This window comes from Emydura macquarii, unplaced genomic scaffold (assembly GCF_026122565.2).
Source record: "Emydura macquarii macquarii isolate MOO-44397 ecotype Brisbane River unplaced genomic scaffold, CSIRO-AGI_Emac_v2 contig_1305, whole genome shotgun sequence".
In the NCBI taxonomy this organism is placed as follows: Eukaryota; Metazoa; Chordata; order Testudines; family Chelidae; genus Emydura; species Emydura macquarii.
The window spans coordinates 544,956-569,639 of record NW_027131442.1 but is presented as its reverse complement, the minus strand read 5'-3'; the positions used below and the strand labels follow the sequence as shown (position 1 = coordinate 569,639).

General features: G+C 42.1%; 2 protein-coding genes across 3 annotated transcripts; both read left to right on the top strand.

The window, feature by feature from the left end:
* Positions 1 to 654: 654 nt before the first annotated feature.
* On the top strand, positions 655 to 9,724 carry LOC137154782 (olfactory receptor 5AR1-like). Of its 2 annotated transcripts, none has more exons than XM_067550595.1 (2): positions 655 to 675; positions 8,199 to 9,724. In XM_067550595.1, the coding sequence occupies exons 1-2, from the start codon at positions 655 to 657 to the stop codon at positions 9,144 to 9,146; spliced, it is 969 nt and encodes a 322-aa protein (XP_067406696.1). In that variant the 3' UTR covers positions 9,147 to 9,724. The 2 variants fall into 2 exon arrangements, with proteins under 2 accessions (XP_067406696.1, XP_067406695.1); XM_067550594.1 differs by lacking the exon at positions 655 to 675 and adding an exon at positions 5,823 to 5,842 and having other exon boundaries at positions 8,179 to 9,724.
* Positions 9,725 to 18,700: 8,976 nt separating this feature from the next.
* LOC137154846 (olfactory receptor 5AP2-like) lies at positions 18,701 to 22,031 on the top strand. Its single transcript, XM_067550695.1, has 2 exons — positions 18,701 to 19,624; positions 21,996 to 22,031. Exons 1-2 carry the CDS (start codon positions 18,701 to 18,703, stop codon positions 22,029 to 22,031), a joined length of 960 nt encoding a protein of 319 aa, XP_067406796.1.
* Positions 22,032 to 24,684: the final 2,653 nt, after the last annotated feature.

The window sequence follows — 24,684 nt, the reverse complement described above, 5'->3', positions numbered from 1 at the left end:
TTAGTCAAGATGAGTAAGTCACAATCAAATAGAGCAACCAAGCTGCAAGCCTTGAGAGAGAGAGAGAGCAGCTGCAGCATGAGAAGGAAATGAGAAGGCTGAGACTAGAAGCGGGGAAAGAACTTTCCAAACTCAAATGTGAATTCCTAAGAAAATATAAGGCTGAAGAGAGAGCCAAATAAGAAGCTTATCAAAGAGAGAGGGCTGCAGCTAAAGAAACTCATCAAAGATTGATTAAAGCATCCAGATTCCGACTCCAGAGCCTGGAAAAGCAGAAACAGTGTCCTTCTAGAAGCCCAGCTCTTAACTGCGATTGGGAGAAAGACTTCCCAGTTTATAATGAATTTGATGTGTTTAATACTGATGTGGTAATTATATATAGCCAGGTTAATGTCACCCAGTCCCAGGGGGAGTATAAATGTAAGTCCCCTATGTTATCGGTAATCAACAGGGAAATTTGTGAAGTGGGGGGTGAATGACTGTGAGCAGTTGTCTGTGTCCAGCCAGGTATGCTGTGACAAGGAAGAGAGTGTCTCTAGCCTTGGGATTGTGGAGAATAGCTGCTTGTATGTTCAGAATAGCAGTTTACCTGCTGGGAAAGGAAAAATCTCCAGTGTTCTGTCTGTGGAGCAGGCAGAGGGTGCCTCACAGCTTATGCTGATGGAGGATTTGTCAGTGGGACCAGAAGTGTTTCTGGATTTAACTGAGACCCAGGAGGGAAAGGTTCCTAAACCTGCATCTGTTGGGGGTAATGGTTTGCCCAGGGGGGAAGTTACCCCAGTCCCCAAAAGTTTGTCTGGGAACAGCCATGTGGGCTGGGACAAAGGGGAAGAAACCTCAAATTGTTTGAGTGTTACAAGTAGCAGTTTATCTGCTGGGGGGGAAGTAATCCCCAGAGTACTGTCTGTGGAGGAGGCAGAAAGTACTGTTCAGCTTATGCTGGTGCAGGATTTATCAGTTGATATACCAGAAGTGGTTCTGGATTCAACTGATACCCAGGAAGGGAGTGTTCCTAAACCTGTGTCTGTTGGGGGTAATGGCTTGCCCCTGGGGGAAGTAATCCCCAGAGTGCTGTCTGTGGAGGAGGCAGAAAGTACTGTTCAGCCTGTACTGGTGCAGGATTTATCAGTTGATATACCAGAAGTGGTTCTGGATCCAACTGAGACCCAGGAAGGAAGTGGTCCTAAACCTGTGTCTGTTGGGGGTAGTAGCTTGCCCATGGGGGAGGCTGCCCCAGTCCCTGAAAGTTTGTCTGAGGACAGCCATGTGGGCTGGGACAAAAAGGGGGTGGTAGACAAACTCTCACCTCTGAAGACTTTGGGTATATCTTGTAGTCTCTTAGTGGACTCAGGTACATCTGATGCTATATGGAGTCAGAGATTAGCAATGGAAGAACATCAGAACCCTGTTTATAAGATGCTAGTGAAAATGGTGGATGTCTCTTTAAAACCTAGTCCAGACTTGAAAGGGATAGCAGTTAAGCATCTGGAAATTAGTAAACTAGCTAGTGTATGTGTTAATGTAAATGACATGCTGGACAGGGGGGAAAAAGATCCACCCATGGCTGTAAGCAAGGAGAATTCCTCTTGGGTGTGGCCAGCTGAAAGTGAGTTGGGCATGCCTGGAACAGCTCTGACTTGGAGTCACATGCAGAATGAGTTTGTTAGGGCTCAATGAAGGAATGTTTCTTTAGAGGGGGCCAGAGTGGGGGTCCAAAGCCTAGCCCCAGCAGGAGGGTAATGTAGAGATAACAGAACAACCAGTGGTAAAGTATGTGTCACCATTGAGCTAACTAAACCCTTACAACTATTTGTAAAAAATTGTATAACATTGTTAACTCCTTAGTGAACATTGTTAACTCCTTAGTGAACCTTGCAAGGAGAAAGCCTGTTTTAGCTAAACATGAGTTTGCTAATGATCTGTGTGCCATTATTAAGTCTTGTAGTTAATCTGTTGTTAGTGCAAGAATAATAAAAATGTACCATGTGCCTGATATTGTGTAAATCCCTTGAAACGTGTTAAAACCTGAAGAGGGAAAGTTCCTATGATGCATTCAGTTGTGTCTAGGCACACCCCTTTCTGCATCAGTTTTGCATGGGGGGTGTCATGCTGTCTGGATAAGGGGGGCCCTGAGGTGTATTCAGGAGCTCCGATTACTCCTTTCTACACCAGTCTTGTGTTGGGGGTGTCATGTGGACTGGCTTGAGTGGGGGGGCATTTAGTATATTGGGTGACATCAGTATGGTAGAATCATAATAATCCATGTGGGATATGCCATGTCAGGTACTGTTAGGAAGGTTGTAATGTGCTAAGTAAGATAATAAAGTTAAAGATGTATTTGAGATATCTGTATTTCAAATTGTTCTGCCTGGGCAACAGCCCAGATAGGAAGGCTGCAGAACAATGGCTTGCATAATGGCCCATTAAGGCATTCCCAGGTGCAAGGGGCCCTGAGGGAGAAGCCAGCATCACCATTGAGTCACCAGAACCTGCTTACGTGACTCTGGACTCCATTGCAGGCAGCCTACCTGATGAAGCATCAGGACTGTCCCATGTGACTATGAACCCCAGGCACACCGGAGGAGTCACCAGGATTGTCCCATGTGACTATGGACTCCATTTTGGGTCTTGTGACTGCCCACAGGCTGCATGGCCGGGGGAGGGGGTTTATAAGATCAAGCCAGAAAAACCATTTTGTCTTTGTTCCTGTCCAGTCTGCAGACATACACCTATCTCTGGACCAATTCATCTTGCAACTGAACCGAAGGACTTAGACCCATCCAGGTACTGGATGTGAACCAGAGAGAACTACACAAGCCTGCAACTCCACATTTCTTCCAGAAACCTGAAGTATATGGACTTTTAATCATTTGTATATCTGTGATTTACTTTAACCCTTTAACATTTCTCTCATCGTTTATTTCTTTCTTGGTACAATAAACCTTTAGTTTTAGATACTAAAGGATTGGCTGACAGCATGATATTTTAGGTAAGGTCCAAACTTGTATTGCTCTGGTGCTGTGGCTGGCCTCTTGGGGTCAGAGGGAACCTTTTTAGCAAAGAGCAGAGAGTTTAAGTAACTGGTCTTTTTACTGGACCTAGTGCTGATTTGGGAGCCTGGAGCTGAAATGCAGTGAAGGGGGCTGTGGGCATTTGTGGACTGGCTTCTTGATATCCAGTGTGGGGTAATCAGAAGCAGTTTGTGGCCGGTTGGGAAGCCGGACTTCAATGTCACCCACCAGCGTGGGGAGAATCTGCTCTCCTTTTGCAGCCTGCCCTGATCTTGGTATTATCAGTTGGCAACTCTGGGCATGGATCGTATCACACCACCCACCATATCATCTTTTTAAAAACAAATCTCATGAACTCTGGGGGTTTGGTACATGATTTTTGAGCCTTTTGGGTTGATAATATTGCCATCATCACCAGGCCACTATTCTCCTACTCTGTGCCGCTTGTGGAAATGTTTGCATTTAAACAAGAAAGAGCTCAATAATTAAATGACTTAGATTCAAGCATTATATAACCGAGATATCAGCCTGCAGCCCCCTGATCTGTCCCTGCTGTGCAGAGCCCTGCTTTCCCACAGTGCAGGACCAACTTTGGTCCCTGCAGCCACATCCTTACAGAACAATGAAAAGCTGCCTCATACACAGGGGGCTGGGGATCGGGCAGGATGGGGTGTATGACTGCTGGAATCATGGATCCAGCCCCACAATGTGCCAGCCAATAGAGTCGAGCCAGTGCAGACAGTGAAATAAAGTGGTAGGGGAAGGTTAGGAGCACATTTCTCCTCTTTCCCTCCCCAAACACCTTCACAGGAAACAAAGGTAGTGACTGTCACACTGAGAAGCCCCTGTTAGACATATGTTCTGCTTCTGGGGCATTGCCCCATTGGGTTAATCAGTGTAGTTAAGTTTGAAGGATCTGAGCCTGAGCGCGCAATCATATGTAAGATAACATACTGCCCATGGGCCCAGAGCCAAGATATGTACCATGGGAGGTGGGTAAACATGACTGTAGGTAGAGAGAAATAAAAGTTATAGAACCACACAGAGAACAAGGAATAATGTATATGGTAAAATCCCTAATCCCTGCTTTATTCTTTTAAATACTTTTCTATACAAAACCACTATTTTATATAAATATAGATAGGTAGATCTAAATTATTGTTCTCTTCCCTGAACCAATGGGCTTAAAAGAGAGTATTTGGGATGTGGCTTTGGAAGACTCCAGTCAATGACAATGGAGAAGTTCCAGTGCAACTCACTCTCAATCAATAGCTTCAAATCCAGGAGCAAAATGACTGTCCATGCTAGCTGTTTAATGGTTTAGGGAGCATCTAGTCAACTTGAGCCTGGAGCAGCACATGCACACAGGGAAACAGACACCTCTATCAAAGCTGGCCCTGAAGCAGTGTGGGTCAGCAGCTGGAAGATTGTCAAAGTAGCACACAGTAGCATTGTGTGCACATGAACACTAGTTCACACTGACTCAAATCAGGACCATTAATAAGTATCATTTTCTGTTACTGAAATTGTGCAATATTTTACTTTATTCCATAGAACACCAAGAGACACAGGATACAAGTTTTTCTTCTATTTTAAAAGTTTCATCTACTTTAAAACCTTGACAAAAATCCATTTGTGTCCATTTCATTTCCAGTTGCAAAGATGGGCAAGTAATTACATTATCTTAGTTTCTGTACACCTTAGCTCTGAGGTACTTCAGGGACCAGTCCCAAAGTCACCAACCTCAAAGTTAAATCTTTTGTGTGATGCAACTCCACAGCTCCCAAAGGATATGTCATTCTGTTGTGCAGGTAAATGGAAGAAGCTTTGATTTCCATGGGAATGGATTTACCCACCTTGTCATAGTGAGATCATTTGACAGGGATGCAGCAAACCCTATATGCAGAGCTCAGCCCAAGAGTGGCTTTGTGCTATGTGTACGTCTCAGAGTAAATGTAGGAACCACTGAACTGAGGAAATGGGTGAATTCTGGAGCGTTTCTGAGTCTAAATGATTGCGTGTGACTTATGCGAAGAGTTTGTCTGTTATTAGATGGAAAATGTATCTGTTTGCACATAATCTAGTTACCCAACTCCTTCCGACAACATTTGAGTGATAAACTACCATCTATACATGGGCTAAAAGAAAGAAAAAAGAACTGTGAGGAATGACAGAGGCACCAAGCAAAGGTAGGTAAATTGAGCAACGTAATAGCAGAGGAAATTCAGTGTAGAGAATTTCAAGGGGAATGGACATGGGAGGAAATAACATGAACTTCTCAGACACCTGACTGAATTCTAAACTACCTGTAACCACTCAAGGAAAAGAACTGAGTGTCTTTATTGACAGTGCAGTGCAAACAATTGCTTAGTATGCAGTGGGGTCAAGTAAGGAAACTGATGTAAGTTTGTAAAAGGAAGAGGAGAAAAAATAAGGATGAAAACATAATAATATTGTTACATAAATTGATGGGATACTCCAGTATGGGATACAACTCTCCATTCTGGTCAACCCAGCTCACCAAGAAATAGAACAAGGAAAGGATTTTGTGGCCACAGTGGACTAACAAGAGTGCCCAATGCAATGCTGTGATAAGAAGAGCTAATGTGAACCTTGAATTGTATGAAAAGGGGAGTAGTGATCAGGACTAGGGATATTGTTTTACCTCTGTATGCTCTAGAAGACAGATACTGGAGCCGTGCATCTGGTCCTGGTGTTCATATTTTAAAAAGGATGCTGAAAAATTGGAGTGGGTGCAGAGAAGAGCCACAAAAATGATTTGAAAATTGGAGGAAACGCCTTACAGGGAGGGATTTAAAGAGCTCAGTCTGGTGAGTTTGTCAAAAAGAAGATCAAGTGACTTGATTATGGGGTATAAGTATCTTCATGGGGAGAAAATAGCAGGTACTAAAAGGCTCATTAATTTAGCAGAGAAAGGCAGAATAGGAAACAATGTCTGGAAGGTAAAACCAGACAAATTTAGATTAGAAATAAGGGGAAAGAATTAATATGGAGGGTGATAAATCATTGGAACAAACTATCAAGTGAAGTGATGGATTCTCCATCTCCTGAAGTCTTCAAAAAAAGAATGCATGTCTTTCTGGAAGATATGCTTTAGGCCAGGGGTGTCAAACATATGGCCCATGGGCCGGATGTGGCCTGCGAACCATTTTTGTGTGGTCCGCAGCCCCTGGAGCCACAGCCGAAGAGGGGAGGACTCGGCGAGTTTTGACGGCGGCAGCTCTGATTCCGCGACCTGCCACCAAGAAGAGTAGCTGCCTCCTCCCCTTTTCTACGGCAGCTCACGGCATCATAGCTGCTGCCGAAAATGTGAGGAGGCGGGGAGTTTTTTCGGCGGCGAGGATAGCACTAGGAGTTGCTGCTGAAAAGGAGCTGCTGCCGAACCGCCAAAAAAGAGAAGATGCCCCGAAATATTTGGTGGCGGGTATCGCTCCTAGGTATGGCCCAGCTCAGGTACAATTTATTAAAATGTGGTCCACCATCATCAGCGAGTTTGACACCCCTGCTTTAGGCAAATATATCTCGGGCTGAGTACAGGAATTAAGGGATGACATTCTTTCACCTGTGTTGTGTAGGAGGTCAGACTAGATGATTTAATGGCCCTTTCCGGCCTGGAGATATACACATCTATGAATCTATGAAAACGCCTGAGTGTTTGGTCCTAATTTGTTAAGTTGATTGGTGGTATTTTAGATTGATTTTTTTATCAAGTGAGGCAAGTGGATCGAAAAGAGAATGGAAAACCTCTAGGCTAAAGAAAACAGCCATGGGATAGTGTTGATCAGAAATTTCCAAACAGTTGGATAGTCTAATGACCATGGTAAACTGGTCTGGGTCTGTTCTGATCCTAGACAAATAACTGGCTAAAATTCAACGGAGCGCAATTCAATTCAGTTAGCACCAGGACCACAGTGTAAGAAAATATAGCTGTGTTTAGAGCTGGTTGGGAATTTTTTGATAACTTTTTTTTTAAGTCTGAAAATGTGATATGTTGAAACTGAAACTTTTTGTGGGAAAGATGTGGTTTTGAGGAGTTTCCCATTATGAAAAGATTTGAAAAATGTTTCAAAATTGTCAAAACATCCTATTTTGCCATTCTTGAAACTAAAAAATTCCATTAGTTCAGAATGACTTTTCATTTTGAAATTTAAGTTGCTTAATAGTAAAAAGGACATTATATAAAAGAAACAAAATGTTTTGAAATGATCAAAATGAAATGATTTGATTGACCCAATCTGAATTTCTTTTTTCTGATTCTCAGTTGACAAAATTTTTTACTTTTCATTCTGATTCAAGTTGATAAATATTTTTGAAAATTATCAGATGACAGGAAAACCATCTCCATCTAGCTGTGTCACATATGACATCTACCACAGAATCATAGAAATGTAGGACTGTAAGAGAAATTTAACAGTTCAGCTAGTCCATACCTCGGCACTGAGGCAGGACCAAATTCACCTAACCATCCCTGACAGGTGTTTATCTCGAAAGCTTGTCTCTTTCACCAACAGAAGTTGATTCAATAAAAGATATTACCTCACCCACCTTGTCTCTCTAATATCTCAGAATCAACATGGCTACAACAACATTGCAATCATTCTTAAAAAGCATTTCTTAAAACCTCCAGTGTTGGGGGTTCCACACCCTTCCTTGGTACCCTATTCCAGTGCTTAACTATCCTTATAATTAGAAAGTTTGTTCTAATATCTAACCTGTATTTCCCTTGCCACATACTCATTAATACCATACTCATTAATATGTCAACTGAGAATCACAGATTAATGTATTCATTTTCTCACAATAATATTATTGTTTTTAAACTAATTGGTGCACAGTCCTGCTCACACATTAAAGTCAGTGAGACTGGGAACATTCATACAGGTTCAGGGTTTTGTTTCCTTATGTTTCAGCCAAAACCTGTGCTGCTTTAGGCCTTGTATTTCACCTTATTTCTAGTCTATTGTACCAAAGAATATGTCTATCATTTGTGACGTATGCAATTCTGCCCTCCCAACCACTGTGTTGTGGGTTCCCCAATGAGAAAACCACTGAGATTATGTCAGCTCCCTTCATTGAATATTTCTGTGTGAGGAGCAGGATTGTTTCACCTCTATACTGTGTATTTCTCTTTGTCTTCTCTCTCCAGATACCAAGACAATGACCCAGGGAAATTGCTCTACAGTGACTGAGTTCATCCTTCTTGGATTCTCAGATCATCCAGAACTGCGGATGCTCCTCTTTGTGGTGTTCTTAGTGATCTATGTTATCACCCTGGTAGGGAATCTTGGGATGATCATTTTAATCTGGGTTGACTCCCGACTTCAAACCCCCATGTATTTCTTCCTCAGCAACTTGTCTTCCTTAGACATCTGCTATTCCTCTTCCATCACCCCCAGGTTGCTCTCAGGCCTCTTAACAAAGAGGAATGTCATTTCTTTTAATGGGTGCATCACACAGTTTTATTTTTATGCTGTATTTGGCACTACTGAAGCTTTCCTCCTTGCCATGATGGCATACGACCGCTACATTGCCATCTGTAACCCACTGCTTTACACTGCCATCATGTCCCAGAGAGCTTGTACCCAACTGGTAGTTGGGTCATATGTGGCTGGGATTCTCAATGCTTTAGTGCACACAGCCACTGTGTTGCGGTTGTCCTTCTGTAGCTCCAATATCATCAATCATTTCTACTGCGAAATGCCCCCACTGTTGTCACTCTCCTGCACTGATACCTGGATCAATGAGATGATGATGTTTGTATTTATTGGTTTCACCATAATAACTGCAAGCCTGACTATCCTCATCTCCTATGCCTGCATCCTGGCTGCCATTCTGAGAATCCACTCCTCTAAGGGCAGATGCAAGGTCTTCTCCACCTGTGCCTCCCACCTGACGGCTGTCACCCTCTTCTATGGATCTGCTGCATTTATGTATCTACGACCCAGTTCCAAACACTCACTGGACCAAGACAAAGTGGCCTCCGTGTTCTACACAGTGGTGATCCCCATGCTGAACCCCCTGATCTACAGCCTGCGGAACAAGGAGGTGAAGGACGCCTTGTGGAGAATGGTAGGGAGGAATTTGTTCCGCCTATGTCTGTGTTCCTTGGTCTAATACTCATGAAATTATAAAGATAAAAGGAGGAGGAAGGAATGAGGAGGAATAATGAGGAGGAAGGAAGAAACATTCCTTGGAGTTTCTCAGAATGGTACATTTCCTCCAAATTTCATATATTTGGTTACATGTAAACATCCTGCCTTGTGTTGAAAGTGGTAATGTGTCTGGATTCATTCAGGTATTATGATTAAATTACATGGTAGTGTCATCTTTCACAATAAATATACATTTGGCTCATAGCTTCCCCTACAATGTTGTTCATGCTGGCAGGTTCTAAGTACTTAAAACCTTATTTATCCGCCCCCCCCCACGCTGCTTTTTCTTCACTCAGCAAAGACACCCGAGTCTAGGGGAGCTGATGCCATGGATGCTTCTTCATTGGGAAAAGGACAAACATCTCCTTAATGAACCTAATCAGGTTAAGCAGGAACCCCAAAGGTACCTGAGCCATGGCAGACCAAGAACCTCCATTAGTACTTGATGGCTGAGTGTTGAGGTCTCCCAAGTTCTGCTCCGATGCAAAACTCCCATCTAAACCTCATTCACGAGCCACAGCTCAACTGCACTCATCAGCTGGGTGCAGAGTCTCTTCTCCTCTTTCAGGGGAAGGTTGTGACAGTAGGTCCAAAACAGCGAAGCAACTTTGCAAGTTGCAGGACCTAACTCTGACCTTTCAAGATATATTATAGAAAAATAAAAGGTAGTGAGGATCATTCCTTATAAGTAGACTACAGCTTTGATATGCAAATGTATTGTTGGTAGTTATTTGATGTTATTTATGTATCTCTTGTTAGAGGTTAGCAAGATAGATAAACTGCTTTCCTGTCTGTCACTGTTCTATTGATTAAGATTTCAAAAGGAACATATGAACATTTAGATGGAATTTTGAATGTAACTACTCTTGTTTGTATTTCTCTTTGAAGTTTAAGTAGTAAACACCTGTGAACAGTTTATAAATGACCATTTACCTTGTGCTAAAATAACTAGTTATCGGTATGCTCAGGACATGGGAGATGGTACTTCAGAGTCCCAAGTAATCATCTATTAATTGTTCAAGGAGATACCTGCTGTCAAGAAAGTATTGGTCAGCCTGCATGGATCTATAAAAGACTTTAGGGAACTGATCCTTTTATCTCAAATCTGTCCAAGCTTGCCAGGGAAAGTTTGGATCGCAAGATTGAGATCCCAGCACCAGCCTGGAATCACCCTGCTAATTCTCATGGGAGAATTTGAACAAACTATGCACATGGACTATTTAGTCTTCATTCCTCGGGATCAATTCATCTACAACTGAAGTCGTAAATCAAAAGACTGAAATCCATCCAGGTACTGGATGTACACCAGAGGGCCTACACAAGCCTGCAAACTCCACATTTCTACTGGAAACCTGATGTAAATGGACTTCCAATCATTTGTATGTATGTGATTGCTTTGATCATTTAACACTGCCCTTGTGGTTTGTTTCTTTCATTTTATAATAAACCTTTAGTTTTAGTTACTAAAGGATTGGCTGGCAGCATGGTATTTTGGGTAAGATCCAAACATATTGATCTGGTAATGTGGTTGACCCTTTGGGGTCAGGAGAACCTTTTTGGTAAAGAGCGTAGAGTTTAAATAACTGATCTCTTTACTGGACCTAGTGGCTAATTGGGAGCCAGAGACTGAAATGCAATAAAGGGGGCTGTGGATATTTTTATTTTAGCTTCTTTATAACCAGTGTGGGGAATCAGAAGCATTGTTTGTGGCTGGTTGGGAAGTCTGACTTCAGTGTCACCCACCAGTGTTGGGAGAATCTGCTCTCCTTTTGCAGCCTGCCCTGACCTTGGGATGCCTACCCTAGCCACGGGTGGGTCACAAAGGCCTTGCACAGTTTCCTGTTGACCTCACGGTGTCATCAATGTGCCACTGTGTGCTGTAGAGTGGTCCACAAATGTATGCTCAGCTCTGGTCTGCTGCCACTTGCCTTGGCAAGTATACTTGCATTTCCCCAGCGGAGTGTGTTTCCATGCAATATCTTGATGTGATTGCTGTGTGGCTGGAAATGAGTGGAAAGTACTCACTGGTGATCAGAGGGCACTCCAATGCAGCTAGTGGAATTGAACTCTTAATAAAAAGCAGTTATTACATTTCCAGTTTGCCTCCAGACTCTGAGTAGCTATTATCCCAAATGTACCACTGCACAGCCATAGCTTTAGTGATGCTTAGACACGACTAACCTGGGCAACATTCAAATGGGCTCTTTCAGGGGAGAGGCTCCCGAAACCAGGCTCTCAAACAGTTTTAGTCCAGCACCCACACAATAACAGAAAAATTGTATGGTGACACACTACATTGCTCAACATTTTGTGCGTGTAATAAATGGTGGGATCAGGGTCATGGGTCAATTTTGGGGGGGCAGTGTTGCCAGTTATTGCTATTTTAGCCCCTGCTGGAGCCAGTCTCATAACACAGGATGGTCCCTCTATTACACAAGGTTCAGCCCTGCCCACCCTGTGTTTGGCTGGCTTCCCCATGGCTCTGCCTCCTGGGGAAGAGCAGCCAATCAGAGCTGTTGCAGGGTGTGACGGGTTCCGTCGGGGTGCCACCTGGGAGTAGGGTACTGCTGCACCCCCTTAACTCTCCAGACTGGGTTGTCTTCCACACTACTTTGCTAGTGACAAGCAGCAATCCCCTACAGCTGCTGTTATCACTCAGCCCAACAGTAGGTGGAACTCTACATTCAGCTAGATTGTATAAACGCTCCCAGAGCCACTCATGAATCTCACAGAGACAGGCATGAGCCTGGTCACCCCACTTCCCTGCCTTGATCCCCAAAGTTGCCCTGGTCAGAAGTCTGACCAGTAAGTGTATCACCTGGTTTGTCCCTCCCTCAGTGTGGAGAAGACATGCCAGATTTTGTTCACTGAGTGTGGATTTTTCCAAGCACTTTACTGAAACACACATTTCTTAAGTTAAGAATGTAAAACAGGCTTATTAACTACATAAAGGTGGACTTGAAGTGAGTACAAGTGGCAGGCATAAGAGATTAGAGATAGGTGCCAAAGAAAATAAAATAAACACACAATCTAAATTTTAAACCTCTAAAATTAGGCAGCATCTGGATTAGGCAGTTTTCTCACCCCACTTGAATGTTCCTGTTCTCAGTATTCAGGCTTCTCCCAAGCCTCGGTCCAGTCTCCTAGTTTTCCAGGGTTCCTGTTCCTTTCTGCATAGATAGGGGATGAGAGAGGATCAGGCATGCAGCCTCTGTTTCTTCTTTTTGACCATATCCTCCCATGCAATTGAGCCACAGAGTTGAACAATCTCTATTGTATAGTTTTGTGCAGTGTCATTGTATTGTAAATCCTTTGTTTACAACTCCTTTGCTGATACTAGCAATCTTTTAACATATTGTAATAACAGCAAAATCTTATTATATGATATATACTAGTGATATGCATATTTTGAAAGCACAACGGGTTTTAGCAGATTACAATCTTTCATCAGATATTTTACGTGACATACTTCATATGAATGATTACAACCGTACAGAAACAATGACTATGGGGTTTTCAGTGTGCTGCTTTGGGATACAGTGTATCACACAGGGTGCTAGCCCATCCTCCCCAAAAACTTTTCTCAGTTCCAGAGGGGAAGGAGTGGCTGATCCTTTTCAAAGGAGGGTAAGGTTGAGGAGGGAGCAGAAAGAGTCCAACAGCTCATGGCTTCTCCAGTCCCTCCTCCCTTCCTGGGAGCAATGGGAAGGATCCTTTGATCCTTTCCCCTCCTATCTGCATCCCTATACTCTGAAGATGCTCTGGAGATGCCCACCCGTCATGACAGGAAAGGGTGAGGATGAGGTGAAGAATCCTCAGAACTTCATAAAGAAGAGAGGTGTGATGAGGGCAAGTGACAGATGTGGAGATGGAGGCAAGGGGGAATGAGGGGTTTGGGGTGAAAATATAATTGATGTGAGGTGAGGGCACATAATTTGTCTCACAGCCGTGCTGGCATGATACTGCACTGCACAAACTTTCTGACTCAGGTGTGAGGCTGGAACCATGTCTGCACTGCACAGATGACAGCACTCAGACCTGAGTCACAGCAGGACTCAGGCTCTGACTCACCCCTCTAGCAGGGCCCAGGTCCTGAATACTTGCTGATCCAGACTGATTTGTGTATGGACAGAAGGAAGGCTTGGGCCCAAACCTGAGTCTAAGACTACGTGCGGTCCAGACATACTCTCAGTTACATACATAGTTTATGGCAGAGGAGAGAACCAGGTTCCCTAAGTCCTATGCTAGCTCTTAACCACAGGGCCATTCTTTATCTCCATCTAGTTTTAATTCATTCTCCTAGGATTCTAGGGGGAAAACCACAGGAGTGAAATTAAAAACATTTACACAAGCCTATACGTTTGCTCTCTATTTTCAACTACAAAGAGATGAAGATAATTGCCTTTTGCTTAGTGTCTTCACACCTGAGTTCTGGGACACATCAGGGAACAGCTCCCAAAGTCCCACGCTCTCAAGAGGAATCTCCAGCATGACGTAACTCCAAAGCCAGTGATTATATCCCTTGTTCTCTCCTGAAGGTAAATTAGAGAAGCATTGAGTTCCATCAGAGTGGCCTTACACCTTACATTATAGGGAGATGATTCTTGCTTTGAATGTCAACCTCAGGAAAAGGAGGGTTGCTATCAGTTCCCCTAATTTGAGTTCAGATTGGGAGCTGCTGTGTGGTACCTACATATCTTAGAATAGCAGAGAGTGCTCACATATTTTGAGGAAACAGGTGAGTTTTGGAGATCTTTATACATCACTTTTAGCCTAAATTACACTGAAGAATTGAGCTGTCACAAGAGGTGAAATTTTCCACCCTTAGCCCCCACATTTTGAGTTCATGTCGACTTTTCTTTTTGTTCTCTTCCTGTTTATGTTGGATTCAAAGGGTTGCCAGCTGCATTCTCTCTCTCTCCAGCTGCATCCATTCTGCACTTGTAAGCTAGAGGATCTGTTCCCTCCAGATTCTATGGACACAGGGACCTCAGATGGACTCCAGAAAGCATGTAATTTGTCTTAATCCATGAGGATGCTTTTTAACTCATCTGTTTTTTTTTCAAGCATAGAATATGCAGCAATCTGAGCATAATTCTTCTTACTCTTTTCTGGTATATTTGGCATATGGTTCTTTGCTCATCTTGCCCCTGCTTCTGTTCTGTGCTCTCACCTGAAATAAGCAAACAGAAAATAACAAACTGTAACCTTACATTGACTACTTCCAGCCTCTGCTCTTGAGAATACTTTAAAATGTTTCACCGTTGCTTAAAGTATAAATCTCAGTTAAAAGGGCAAGCTGTGTGTAAATCCTGGTTCAACTATGGCAATGTCACATTTGGTGACACAACCACTCACTGGTCTGTACTGCACACCAGAACATGACATGTTTCAAACATGAAGGGACTTAAACTTTAATTTGTCCATACAGAACCTGTCTGAGAACAAGCAATCGTTTCTGCTGAGTGTGAAACTCCTGGAATCCCAGGTGTCATTATTTTATAGCCCACCAGAACTTTAAATTTAACTCTTGTTTTTCTGGTGCAGATACGCTGAATACTATGCATGCTGCCAGATGGAGATCTTATGATTCAGTTCATACAAATGGAGGTGCTACCTGCTCTGCAGGAGGGCTAAAGAGCCCATGTCAGCAGCAACTTGATCCATTATCTTGGGTCTAAAGTTTCCTGTTCTTGGGCATGTGACACTGGAGGGATTAGGGGGACCATTTCTGATATTATTTAACATCCATATGTCAAAATTATAATAATTCATATGAGATAGGCCATGTCAGGTACCATTAGACAAGTTATAATTTGCTAAGTATGATGATATTGTTTATGCTCCTGTGTCATATTTGCTTTGGAAGTTATGGATCTGTTTGATGTATTTGTATTTCAACTTGTGCTGTGTTTCTGGATGACACCCCAGACAAGATGGCTGCAGCACTAGTCTGCTTAATGGCCCATTAAGGAAACTCATAGGTTCAATGGACCCAGGGAGAGAAACCAAGAGTACACCTGATGAATCACCAGGATTTACTCATGTGACCCTGGACTCCCTCTTATTTCTGTAAATTTCCACAAGCAGCATAGCAAACACCAATGGACATAAAAAGTAGCTACATCACATCCATTTTGTCTTCAGTTGTCAGTCTTCAGTCGTTAGTCTTCACCTACCTCTGGTCAACTACTCATCTACAACTGAAACTCTGAAACAAAGGACTGAGACCCATCCAGGTAATGGATGTACACCAGAGGGACTGTACAAGCCTGCATACTCCACAATTCTATTGAAAACCCGATTTATATGGACTTTCAAATAATTTGTATGTATCTGATTTCTTTGACCATTTAACAACTCTCTTCTTGTTTTTTTCCCCCTTTTTATAATAAATCTTTAGTCTTTAGTTGTATTTACTAAAGGATTGGCTGACAGTGTGGTGTTTTGGGTAAGATCTAAACTTATATTGAACTGGTACTGTGCCTGACTCTTTGGGGTCAGGAGAAACCTTTTTGATAAAGAGCATAGAGATTTAAATAACTGGTCTCTTTACTGGACCTAATGGCTGATTGGGAGCCAGAGACTGAAATGCAGTAAAGGGGGCTCTGTATATTTTGTTTTAGCTTCTTGATAACCAATGTGAGGAATCAAAAGCACTGTTTGTGGCTGGTTGGGAAGTCTGACTTCTGTGTCATGCACCAGTGTCGGGAGAATCTGCTCTCCTTTTGCAGCCTGCCCTGACCTTCGCATTTTCAGGTGGTCTACCCTAGTCACGGATGGGTCACAGGGCACAATTTTGCAACATGTTGTTAAGAAATTTGGTCCAGCTGCTTTTCTCCATACCAGTGGTATCTCCACACTGAGAGCTGTAGCTAGAGAACATGTTGCTTTGTAAACGCAAAATAGTATTTCTTCTTCTCACGTGACATCTCCATTACTGGAGGTTTACAATCTTGGTAATTCTTCTGTACTGTCCTCTGCTATTCTTTTTGTGGATGAATAGTTCTTTTGATCCACCCAGGGTACAACATCATTCATTCAAGATCTTCTTTTTTCTGCCTCATGTTCTTCTGCCATAAACTTTTCTTTCCAGTGCCTGTAAACATGCATTGCCTGCTGCACCTCTTAATACATGCCATACAAATCAAATCTCTCTTTTCATGGGATCTCTAACTAATGTTTGATGAGTATTTACTCATCATTGCTATTATTATGAGTCAAACACCCTCAAATTCACACATGTACCTGACAATTTATCATTCTTCTCTCTACCAGCAGAGAGCTGTAATAAGAACAGAAGAACTGAAGTTTTCTGGACCTCAAATCTTTCTTGTAGCTCTTCCCTGCACCCTTTCCAATTTGCAACATCCTTTTAAAAACACAGACCCAAGAAATAGTTTCACTAAGGCCACATACAGTGGCAAAACCACCTCCTTACTCCTACTTGAAATTCTTCTGCTTATTATCCAAGGCGTGCATTTGCTGTTTTAGCTGCCGCAACACACTGTAAACTCACGTTTAGTGAATTATCAACTAAGACTCCTAAATCCATTTCTGACATCCTGCTTTCCAAAACACAACCCCCATCCCTAGATGTATAATCTTGCATTTAGGTTTATTAAACATATGGCTCACATAAGCTCAACTTCTCATGCAGCCCAGATCTCTCTACAGAACTGATCTGCCTGTATCGTTTTATTTATCTCTCCATCCATTTCTGTGACATCTGCCAATTTTTTCAGTGCTGATTTTATGTTTCCTTCCATATAATTGATATAGATTTTGTCTAGTTCTGGGCCAAGAATAGATCCCACTAGAAATATGCCTCATAAATGATGGTTCCTCATTTACAATTACTTTTTGAAATCTGTCTTTTAGGCCGTTCTTAAGTCACTTAATATGTGTTGCATTTGTTTTGAATAGTAGTATTTTTTAAAATCAGAATGTTGTGTGGTACTAAATCAAATGTCTAAGTATATCATTTGCAGCGTTGCTGTTGCCATGTTGGTCGCAGGATATTAGTGAGACAAAGGCGATGGGGTCTCTTAGAGGACCAACTTCTGTGGGTGAAAGAGACAAGCTTTTGAGCTACACAGAGCTCTTCTTCAGGTGTAGCTCAAAAAGCATGTCTCTTTCACCCACAGAAGTTGGTGCAATGAAAAATATTACCTCACCCACCTTTATTGCTAAATATATTATGTCAACACAGTTACCTTTGTCGACCAAAATTTTGATCTCATCAAAAAACAGGATCAAGTTTGCTTGATAAGACCTATTTTCTATAAAATGATGTTGATTGCCATTAATAATAGTACCATCTTTAACTCTTTAGTGACTGCATCCCTTTTCAGCTTTTCCTTGGTTTTCTTGATATTATGCTCACCAAACTATACACAGCCAGGGCTTCCTTTTAAAGTATTTTAAAATATCTCTTTTCAAATATTTGTGCAAGATTAACTTTTCTTTATTTCTGAGACACTTTCTCAGTGTTCCAAGATTTGTTAATTATCAATAGTTGTGGTTTAAAAATGTAGGCCAATTATTTTAATACTCTTGGTTACAAGCTATTTGATCTTGAAGATGTTTACTTTAGCAGTTGCTCTTAAACTGGTTACTTTTTTAACAGAAAGTATTTCATTATGTCTGTAAGATGTGACTATATCATTTAGCTTTTTCAGAAACACAGAATATAGAAATATTTATTGAACATGTCTATTCTTTCAGCATAATCACTGACAATTTTACTATCCATATATAGTAACAGACCTATACCAGTACTAGGATTTCTTTTGTTCCTAATATATTAAAAAGAATCCTTCTTATTGTCCCCCTTTATATCTCAGAAATGAGATATGTAGTTTCAGTAATAGTTACCATCCTCAGTACTATGCAAAATTAAACTGAAACCTCCACCTCAAACTTAACTATGATGTCTGTTTTTCCACAGTGAGAAACCCAAATGAATGTTTTATTATTATTTGTTTTACTCAGTAAACTTAGGGTTTTGAATTTCCTTAAGCTTGTTTACATGTCTAAACTGAATCTTTCCCTTCCTTTCACTACTGGCTATATCCTTTTCTCCTGCTGGTGTCTGAAGCTCTCATTCCTCTTCCTTATAGATTTTTTTTAAGCTGAAGGAACTATTGTAGTTTTTTTGTTGCACCTCCTGTGTATACAGGCATCTGGCCCTTTCCAAGTCAAGCCTTCAGTGGTTGGAACTATTCTTCCTTAATACACAAATGGCATCATCAAGCCCAAGAATTTGTGGTTGAACCAGAGTGTATCTTTTAGAAACACATTCCTTCACGTACATTGTTTTGTTGAATGTTCTAATATACATTGATCATATCATTCTGCACCTGCTCCCTCTGAATCTTGTGCTTCCCCATCAGAAAATCACATCATTTTCCAAAAATTCTGTTATTTCTATGTGAATGAAAATAATTGAGATGATGCTGACCATGTTTTTTTCTCTCCATCTCCTTTTCCCCAGAGCAACTATGTGTTATTAAAATGGAGGAGAGAAATTGGACCCAAGTCACTGAGTTCATTTTCACAGGATTCACGGATCGGCTAGATCTGCAGGTCCCCCTCTTCATGATGTTTCTACTGATCTTTGTTATTACCCTCGTGGGGAATCTCGGGATGATCGTGTTAATCAGGGTCAACCCCCGACTCCACACACCCATGTACTTTTTCCTCAGCAACTTGTCCTTCTTAGACATTTGCTATTCATCATCCATCACTCCCAGGTTGCTGGCAGACCTCTTAGCAGAAAGGAAAGTCATTTCTTATGCTGCGTGCTTTACACAGTTTTATTTTTATGCTGTCTTTGCCACAACTGAGTGCTACCTCCTGGCTGTGATGGCGTATGACCGTTACGTGGCCATCTGTAACCCACTGCTCTACACAGTTGTCATGTCCACCAGAGTCTGTGCTCTATTGGTGGCTGGCTCGTATATGGCTGGGATTCTGAATGCTCTGGTGCACACAAGTATTGCATTACGACTGTCTTTCTGTGGGCCCAATGTCATCAATAATTTTTATTGTGAAGGTCCCCCTCTCTTCGCACTGTCCTGCTCTGACACCCATGTCAACGACATTGTGATGTTTGTAGTTGTTGGCTTCAATATGATCACGACTAACCTGACCGTCCTTATCTCATACATCTGCATCCTGGATACCATCCTGAGGGTCCTCTCTGCCGAGGGCAGACGCAAAGCCTTCTCCACCTGTGCCTCTCACTTGATGGCTGTCACCATCTTCTATGGGGCACTTGCGTCCATGTATTCCCGACCAAGTTCCAGACAATCACAGAAACTAGACAAAGTAGCCTCCGTGTTCTACACGGTGGTGACTCCCATGCTGAACCCCCTCATCTACAGCCTGAGGAACAAAGAGGTGAAGGACACCCTGAGAAAAATGTTGAAGAGGAAAGTTTATTCCTTGCACTTGGAGAATATGCCTCTTGGTTTATCCAATGGGTAAATTATACCCAAACTCTTGAACAAAAATTTGGAGGCACACTTGGGAGAGTGCAGTTGGAATCATTGAATCCCTCATTCTCAAACAGTCCCATAATGACAGAAGAATTCCCCTGTCAGGAACAGTATTGCAGAATTTATCAGGTGTATTGTTGTATCATTCCCCCTTACTCCTTAATACTCAGTTTCTGACTGCCCTTGTGAGCAGGATAATGGGCTACATGGATTGGTAGTCTGTTCTGATGTCGTGCATTTTTAAATACAGTTTATTTTATGTTTTATAGTCTTCGCTGAATCATTCAGAAGATAAAAACACTCTTTTTTCCTGCAGTTCTTTGAGGTTTAAAAAGGTATTACCATTTCAACCCCAAGTGATCAAAGAGAGGAACCTATTGTTACTTTAAGAAAGAGGGTGATTAAAAGAATTTTATTCATTTCATTATCTTCACTTTTCCATAGGCTCTATTCAATTTTTAGTAGAGATCACAAAGACTATACAGCTGTTCATTTAAATCCAGTTATAGTATCTATCTCCATATTAGTTACAAATCTCCAACATCAGTCACATGTATGATGCAGTTCCAACATATAAAAGACGTACTATGTATATTGAATACACATATATTACAATAGATAGTAGGAAAGCCAAAGTATTATGTGAGTGGTACCCTCACAGGACAATTGTAAGGTAATTATCTCTGATCAGGGCAGCTTAAAGCATAGGCTCTGTAAATATGCACCTAGACATCCAGCTTTTTGAATCATCTAATAATGTCATGAAAAAAGCTGAGATTCTGACATTATTATAGGATTCCAAAAGCTGGAATATATGTTTCTAGCTTTCATGGTTGCTGAGAAAATCCTGAAAGTATTCCCTGAGCATAAGCAAATTGTCTGCCTGAGCCTGCAGACAGGCTGAAATAATGAATCTGATAGGTGCCAACTGCCCCATGCACCTGGACAGATCAACTCTGAGAATCACTATTACCACACCCCATTACTCTGTTGGGTTGGTGTTAATAAGGGTATTTGCAAAAAGTCTGCTGCTTGGGTAGTTGGTGGCTGTCATCACTGAATATATTTTGTTGCAATTTTAACATTCCATGCTTTTTCATTCCCTCCTGCCTGTTCTCTACAATGGTTAAGATTTTTATACAGGACTCGTGATTTTTAGGTGCCCAACCTGAAACACTTTGCAGGGATTTTCAGAAAGTACTGAGTACCTACTCTCCAGAAAGTCAGGCTTCTTTAAGATTTTTGGAAGCTAGGCCTCCAGGAATGGAAGCACCCAGAATTGCTAGTTGCTTTTGAAAATCTTGGCCATTATATGTGGGGTCATGTCTGACATCCCACCCAGCAGAAGGCAGCAATGTACAAATCCATTGGAAATTCCTTTATAATATGACAGCGCTACTTTAACTCTGAGAACTCAGCTTATTAGATGGAGTCACTTGGATTAATGTACTGGCTGATGTTATTTTTAAATTGAACATTTCCTTTTGCTCTACGCAAGCATAGGGTAAATACAGTTGGAAATTTAACACAATACATGTGCCTCACCCAAATAAACTCATCAAGTTCACTAATAACTATCATTTCCCATCATTAAAAATGTACAAAGTTTCACTTTATTCTCTAGAGCCCAAAAAACAGGAGAAAAAATTGTCCTAATTTAAAAAAAACTTTACAAAAATACTTCTGTGTGCATTTCATTTTCAATAGGGGAGGTGTGAATTTAATTGCCATCACTTTGCATGCATGCAGATGAGCTCTGGGGTTCTTCTGGGACAGGTCCCATGGTCACAAATCCCTGATGTAAATCACCTACAGGATGAATGAGTATGATAATATGAGTTTTCTTGAAATGGAATTGATGTCCCAACCCCATCAAAGGGACATCAGTATAAAGTAACTGCTGTGGAGTAAGGAAAAGTGGTTTGATGCCAATTCCCCTGTGAAATCCAAACTGGAAGTCATTCTGTCACCCGCATCGCTCAGACTAATGGAAGGAATTTCCTGAACTCCAGGAAAATGGTGAGTTGAGGAACATTCCTGACTTTGACTCCCTGGCCTTGACTACAAGGGAATTTGCCCTGATTCCAGCAGTTGATTGGTATAGCTGCAGTGAAACACATCCCAAGTATAGACAAGGAAAATCATGATTTGCACCAGTTGGAATGACTGAGGCAACATCAGTTTCTGGCTGTCGTTTGTTAGAGTTGGGATATATTTCAAATGTAGTGAAGAGCTGCATCATTGGAAAAAGTGTTTGTTATAAGAGGGGAAATTTTATCTCTGCTTCAATTATTTACCTGTTTAAACAGGTTTTGCTCACCCAAAACCATTTATGCAGAATCTGACTGAGAATATGTTCTAGCTACAAAACATGGGCTACATATGGGAACTACTGAGTGAAATATCTTGGCCTGGAGATCAGAATAATGTATCTCTCTGGCTTTAAAATCTATGAACCCAAGAAAAAGCTCTCATTTCTACTCAGGGGCAAGTGGTGGCCTAAGCCTCATATTTCAAATATTAGGGCACCCAGAAGTCTCCCATTGAAAGTCCAGAACTGTCAACCCAACCTTTTATTCTTCCATGCAGATTAAATGAGTTCCATATACTATGCAGAGAGCTGTTGGATGAACAGATACAAGTGCCTGTTATGCAGGACCATTACAGAGCCCCTGGTACGATGATAAGAATTTGCCTTAGTGTCTTTAGCCAAACATTTCCCACTTTTTCTGCAATGTTGTAACATGGACCATGAGCCACTTTTTGAGCTAGTTGCACCTATCCATCTCAGAGCAATTTGTAAAGTGTAAAAAAGCCAAAAATGGCTGAAAAACCTCCTGATGCAGAAGGTGTGCTCCCCAAAGGTACTTCTCTAAAGCCATCTTTTTACACCCTACTTGTTCACCAGTAAAAGGTATGATATACATCACTTGAAACTGGATTCCGTTAATCCACTTTTTATCTGTGTGTTTCTGGCATCATGGTGTACCCCTTTCTCTTTTGTTCTGAACCCATGCATTCCAGATCACGATACACCCTAACCTTTGCTCTGAGCACTTGCATTCCAGGAACTGAGGGGCATGAAGAGACCTTCTAGGCCTGTAGCAGGACAAATAGGTTTGTGAGGGTTGCTTCCTTTCTGTTGCTATGAGGAAACAATCATATGGCCTGATACTGACCTTTTTCTTATCTACTTAAGCCAATGTATCCCATAACACAGTTAATGCAAGGTGTTATGGGATACTTAGCATAAATGAACAGGATTATAATGACGGTATAGGCCAATTTGGGCTATATAATTGCTATATTGATACTTAATAATGTGCATTCTTAAACGCTTGGACTATATCTATTGGGGATAGTATTACCAGCATAATATATATGTATGCTAGCCAGCGTATATTAGTCAACAAGGGCCATCAACTCTTAACAGCCTTGCCTTGTTGGCACAATGAAGGCAACCCAGCTGAGCTATTGACTGTTTATGACTCTCTGCCAGTTATCCCAAGGAGGGCTGGAGAATGGAAAAATCCCACAGTGGAAAGTGAGAAGGCGCACAAGGTGCTAGAAACTGGTTTTAAATAGAGACCCTCTCTCACAAAGTGGGCATGCCATTGCCAGAATGAGATGACTGAGCAGGAGAAAGGAGGGGAGGGCTCTGGACTCCTTGAAAAACACTGCCCAAAACTCAGAAGACCGTGGGGACCCTGGAGGGAGGGGTTTGCCTTCTGGTGTTTAATATTTTTCTGTAAATATATAGATCTCTTGTGCTTCTCAGTGTTTAAGAAGCCGCTTTGCAAGTTCCTTGGTTTAGCTGCCATGTGGTCTCCAAAAGGTTATACTGCAAGCCAGCGTGCCAACATGGCTTGGGGACACTGTGCATAAGCTAAAGAGGGAAGAGTAGGGGGCTCAGCACTGACCGTGGCGCCTTGGGTAGTTGGACTGCAGGGTCCCACAACTCAAGAAAAGGGGGTACCGCATAGGGAGTCTGCACCCCAGAAGTGTGTCTGAGGGGCCGGACTTAGAAACAGTGCCTGGGCACTGCTCAGACCCAATGGGCTTAGCGGTATGAAGCTCCCGAAGTCTGGGTCCAATACAGAAGCCTGATGACTGTCTACAAAGGGGGAGTCAATCTGGGCTGTGACAGAGTGATTGCCCCCCCCACTCTAACTATGCCCCTGATTCAAAGGCAACATTATTTCCCCCACTACATATGCACTATGCAGCCAGCTGCACTCATAAAGCATTCCTTCTGTGTTACTGTCTGTGGATTTCTGTCTATCACATCCTAAACACCTTAAAACAAATGTATCTTAATTAAACATGTGCTCCCCACCCCCAGCTTGCCTATTCTTTCTGTCTGATTATTCATGTTTCGATTTACTGAGCTAGTTTGGAAGACCAGTCTTTGTTCAGAACTGACCCACGTTCCACCTCACTGTAGCACATAGACAATCAGAGGTACGGGTCACACATTTTGAGAATTGCTCTTTTCACTCCTGAGGTAGTGGTTCATACTTTTAGCATGTAAAATCCTGGGTTTAAATCTCACTGTTAAGTGGACTATGATATTAAAATGGTGCCCAGACACACCTGTTTATAGAAGGGCTGAATTTAGCTGTATGGAGGAAGCTATTGGCTGCCATGTGGATATTAGACAGAGGAATGGCCCATGAAGATGTCAGAGCAAAGTATGAATTATGCTGGCTGGAGTAGACCACTGGGACTCTTGGGTTCTTGCTCCATTCTGCCATGAGACTTCTGAGCCCTGGTGACAGTGCGTCACAGTTGTGTATAACAGCATGAGAATCTGTGTACATGTGTGAGCCAGAGACGCACACAGTCAGGGATGAGAAGGAGACTCTGGCCAGTCTGAAATTGTCTCAGACTGGCCCTTGGTGATTGAAATCCCAGGACATGTATAGAAAGCTGTGACTGTGTGACTGGAGCAATGACCACCACACAGAGCGTAAATCAGGGGAAATAGCCGACACCAGG

Excerpts from the sequence above, each read along its gene's own strand:
- LOC137154782 (XM_067550595.1), top strand. The coding sequence starts at position 655 with ATGCTGATGGAGGATTTGTCA. Across the intron at positions 676-8,198 it reads TGCTGATGGAGGATTTGTCA|GGAAATTGCTCTACAGTGAC; the intron begins GTGGGACCAGAA and ends ACAATGACCCAG.
- LOC137154846 (XM_067550695.1), top strand. The coding sequence starts at position 18,701 with ATGGAGGAGAGAAATTGGACCCAAGTCACTGAGTTCATTTTCACAGGA. Across the intron at positions 19,625-21,995 it reads GAAAAATGTTGAAGAGGAAA|GTTTTGCTCACCCAAAACCA; the intron begins GTTTATTCCTTG and ends CTGTTTAAACAG.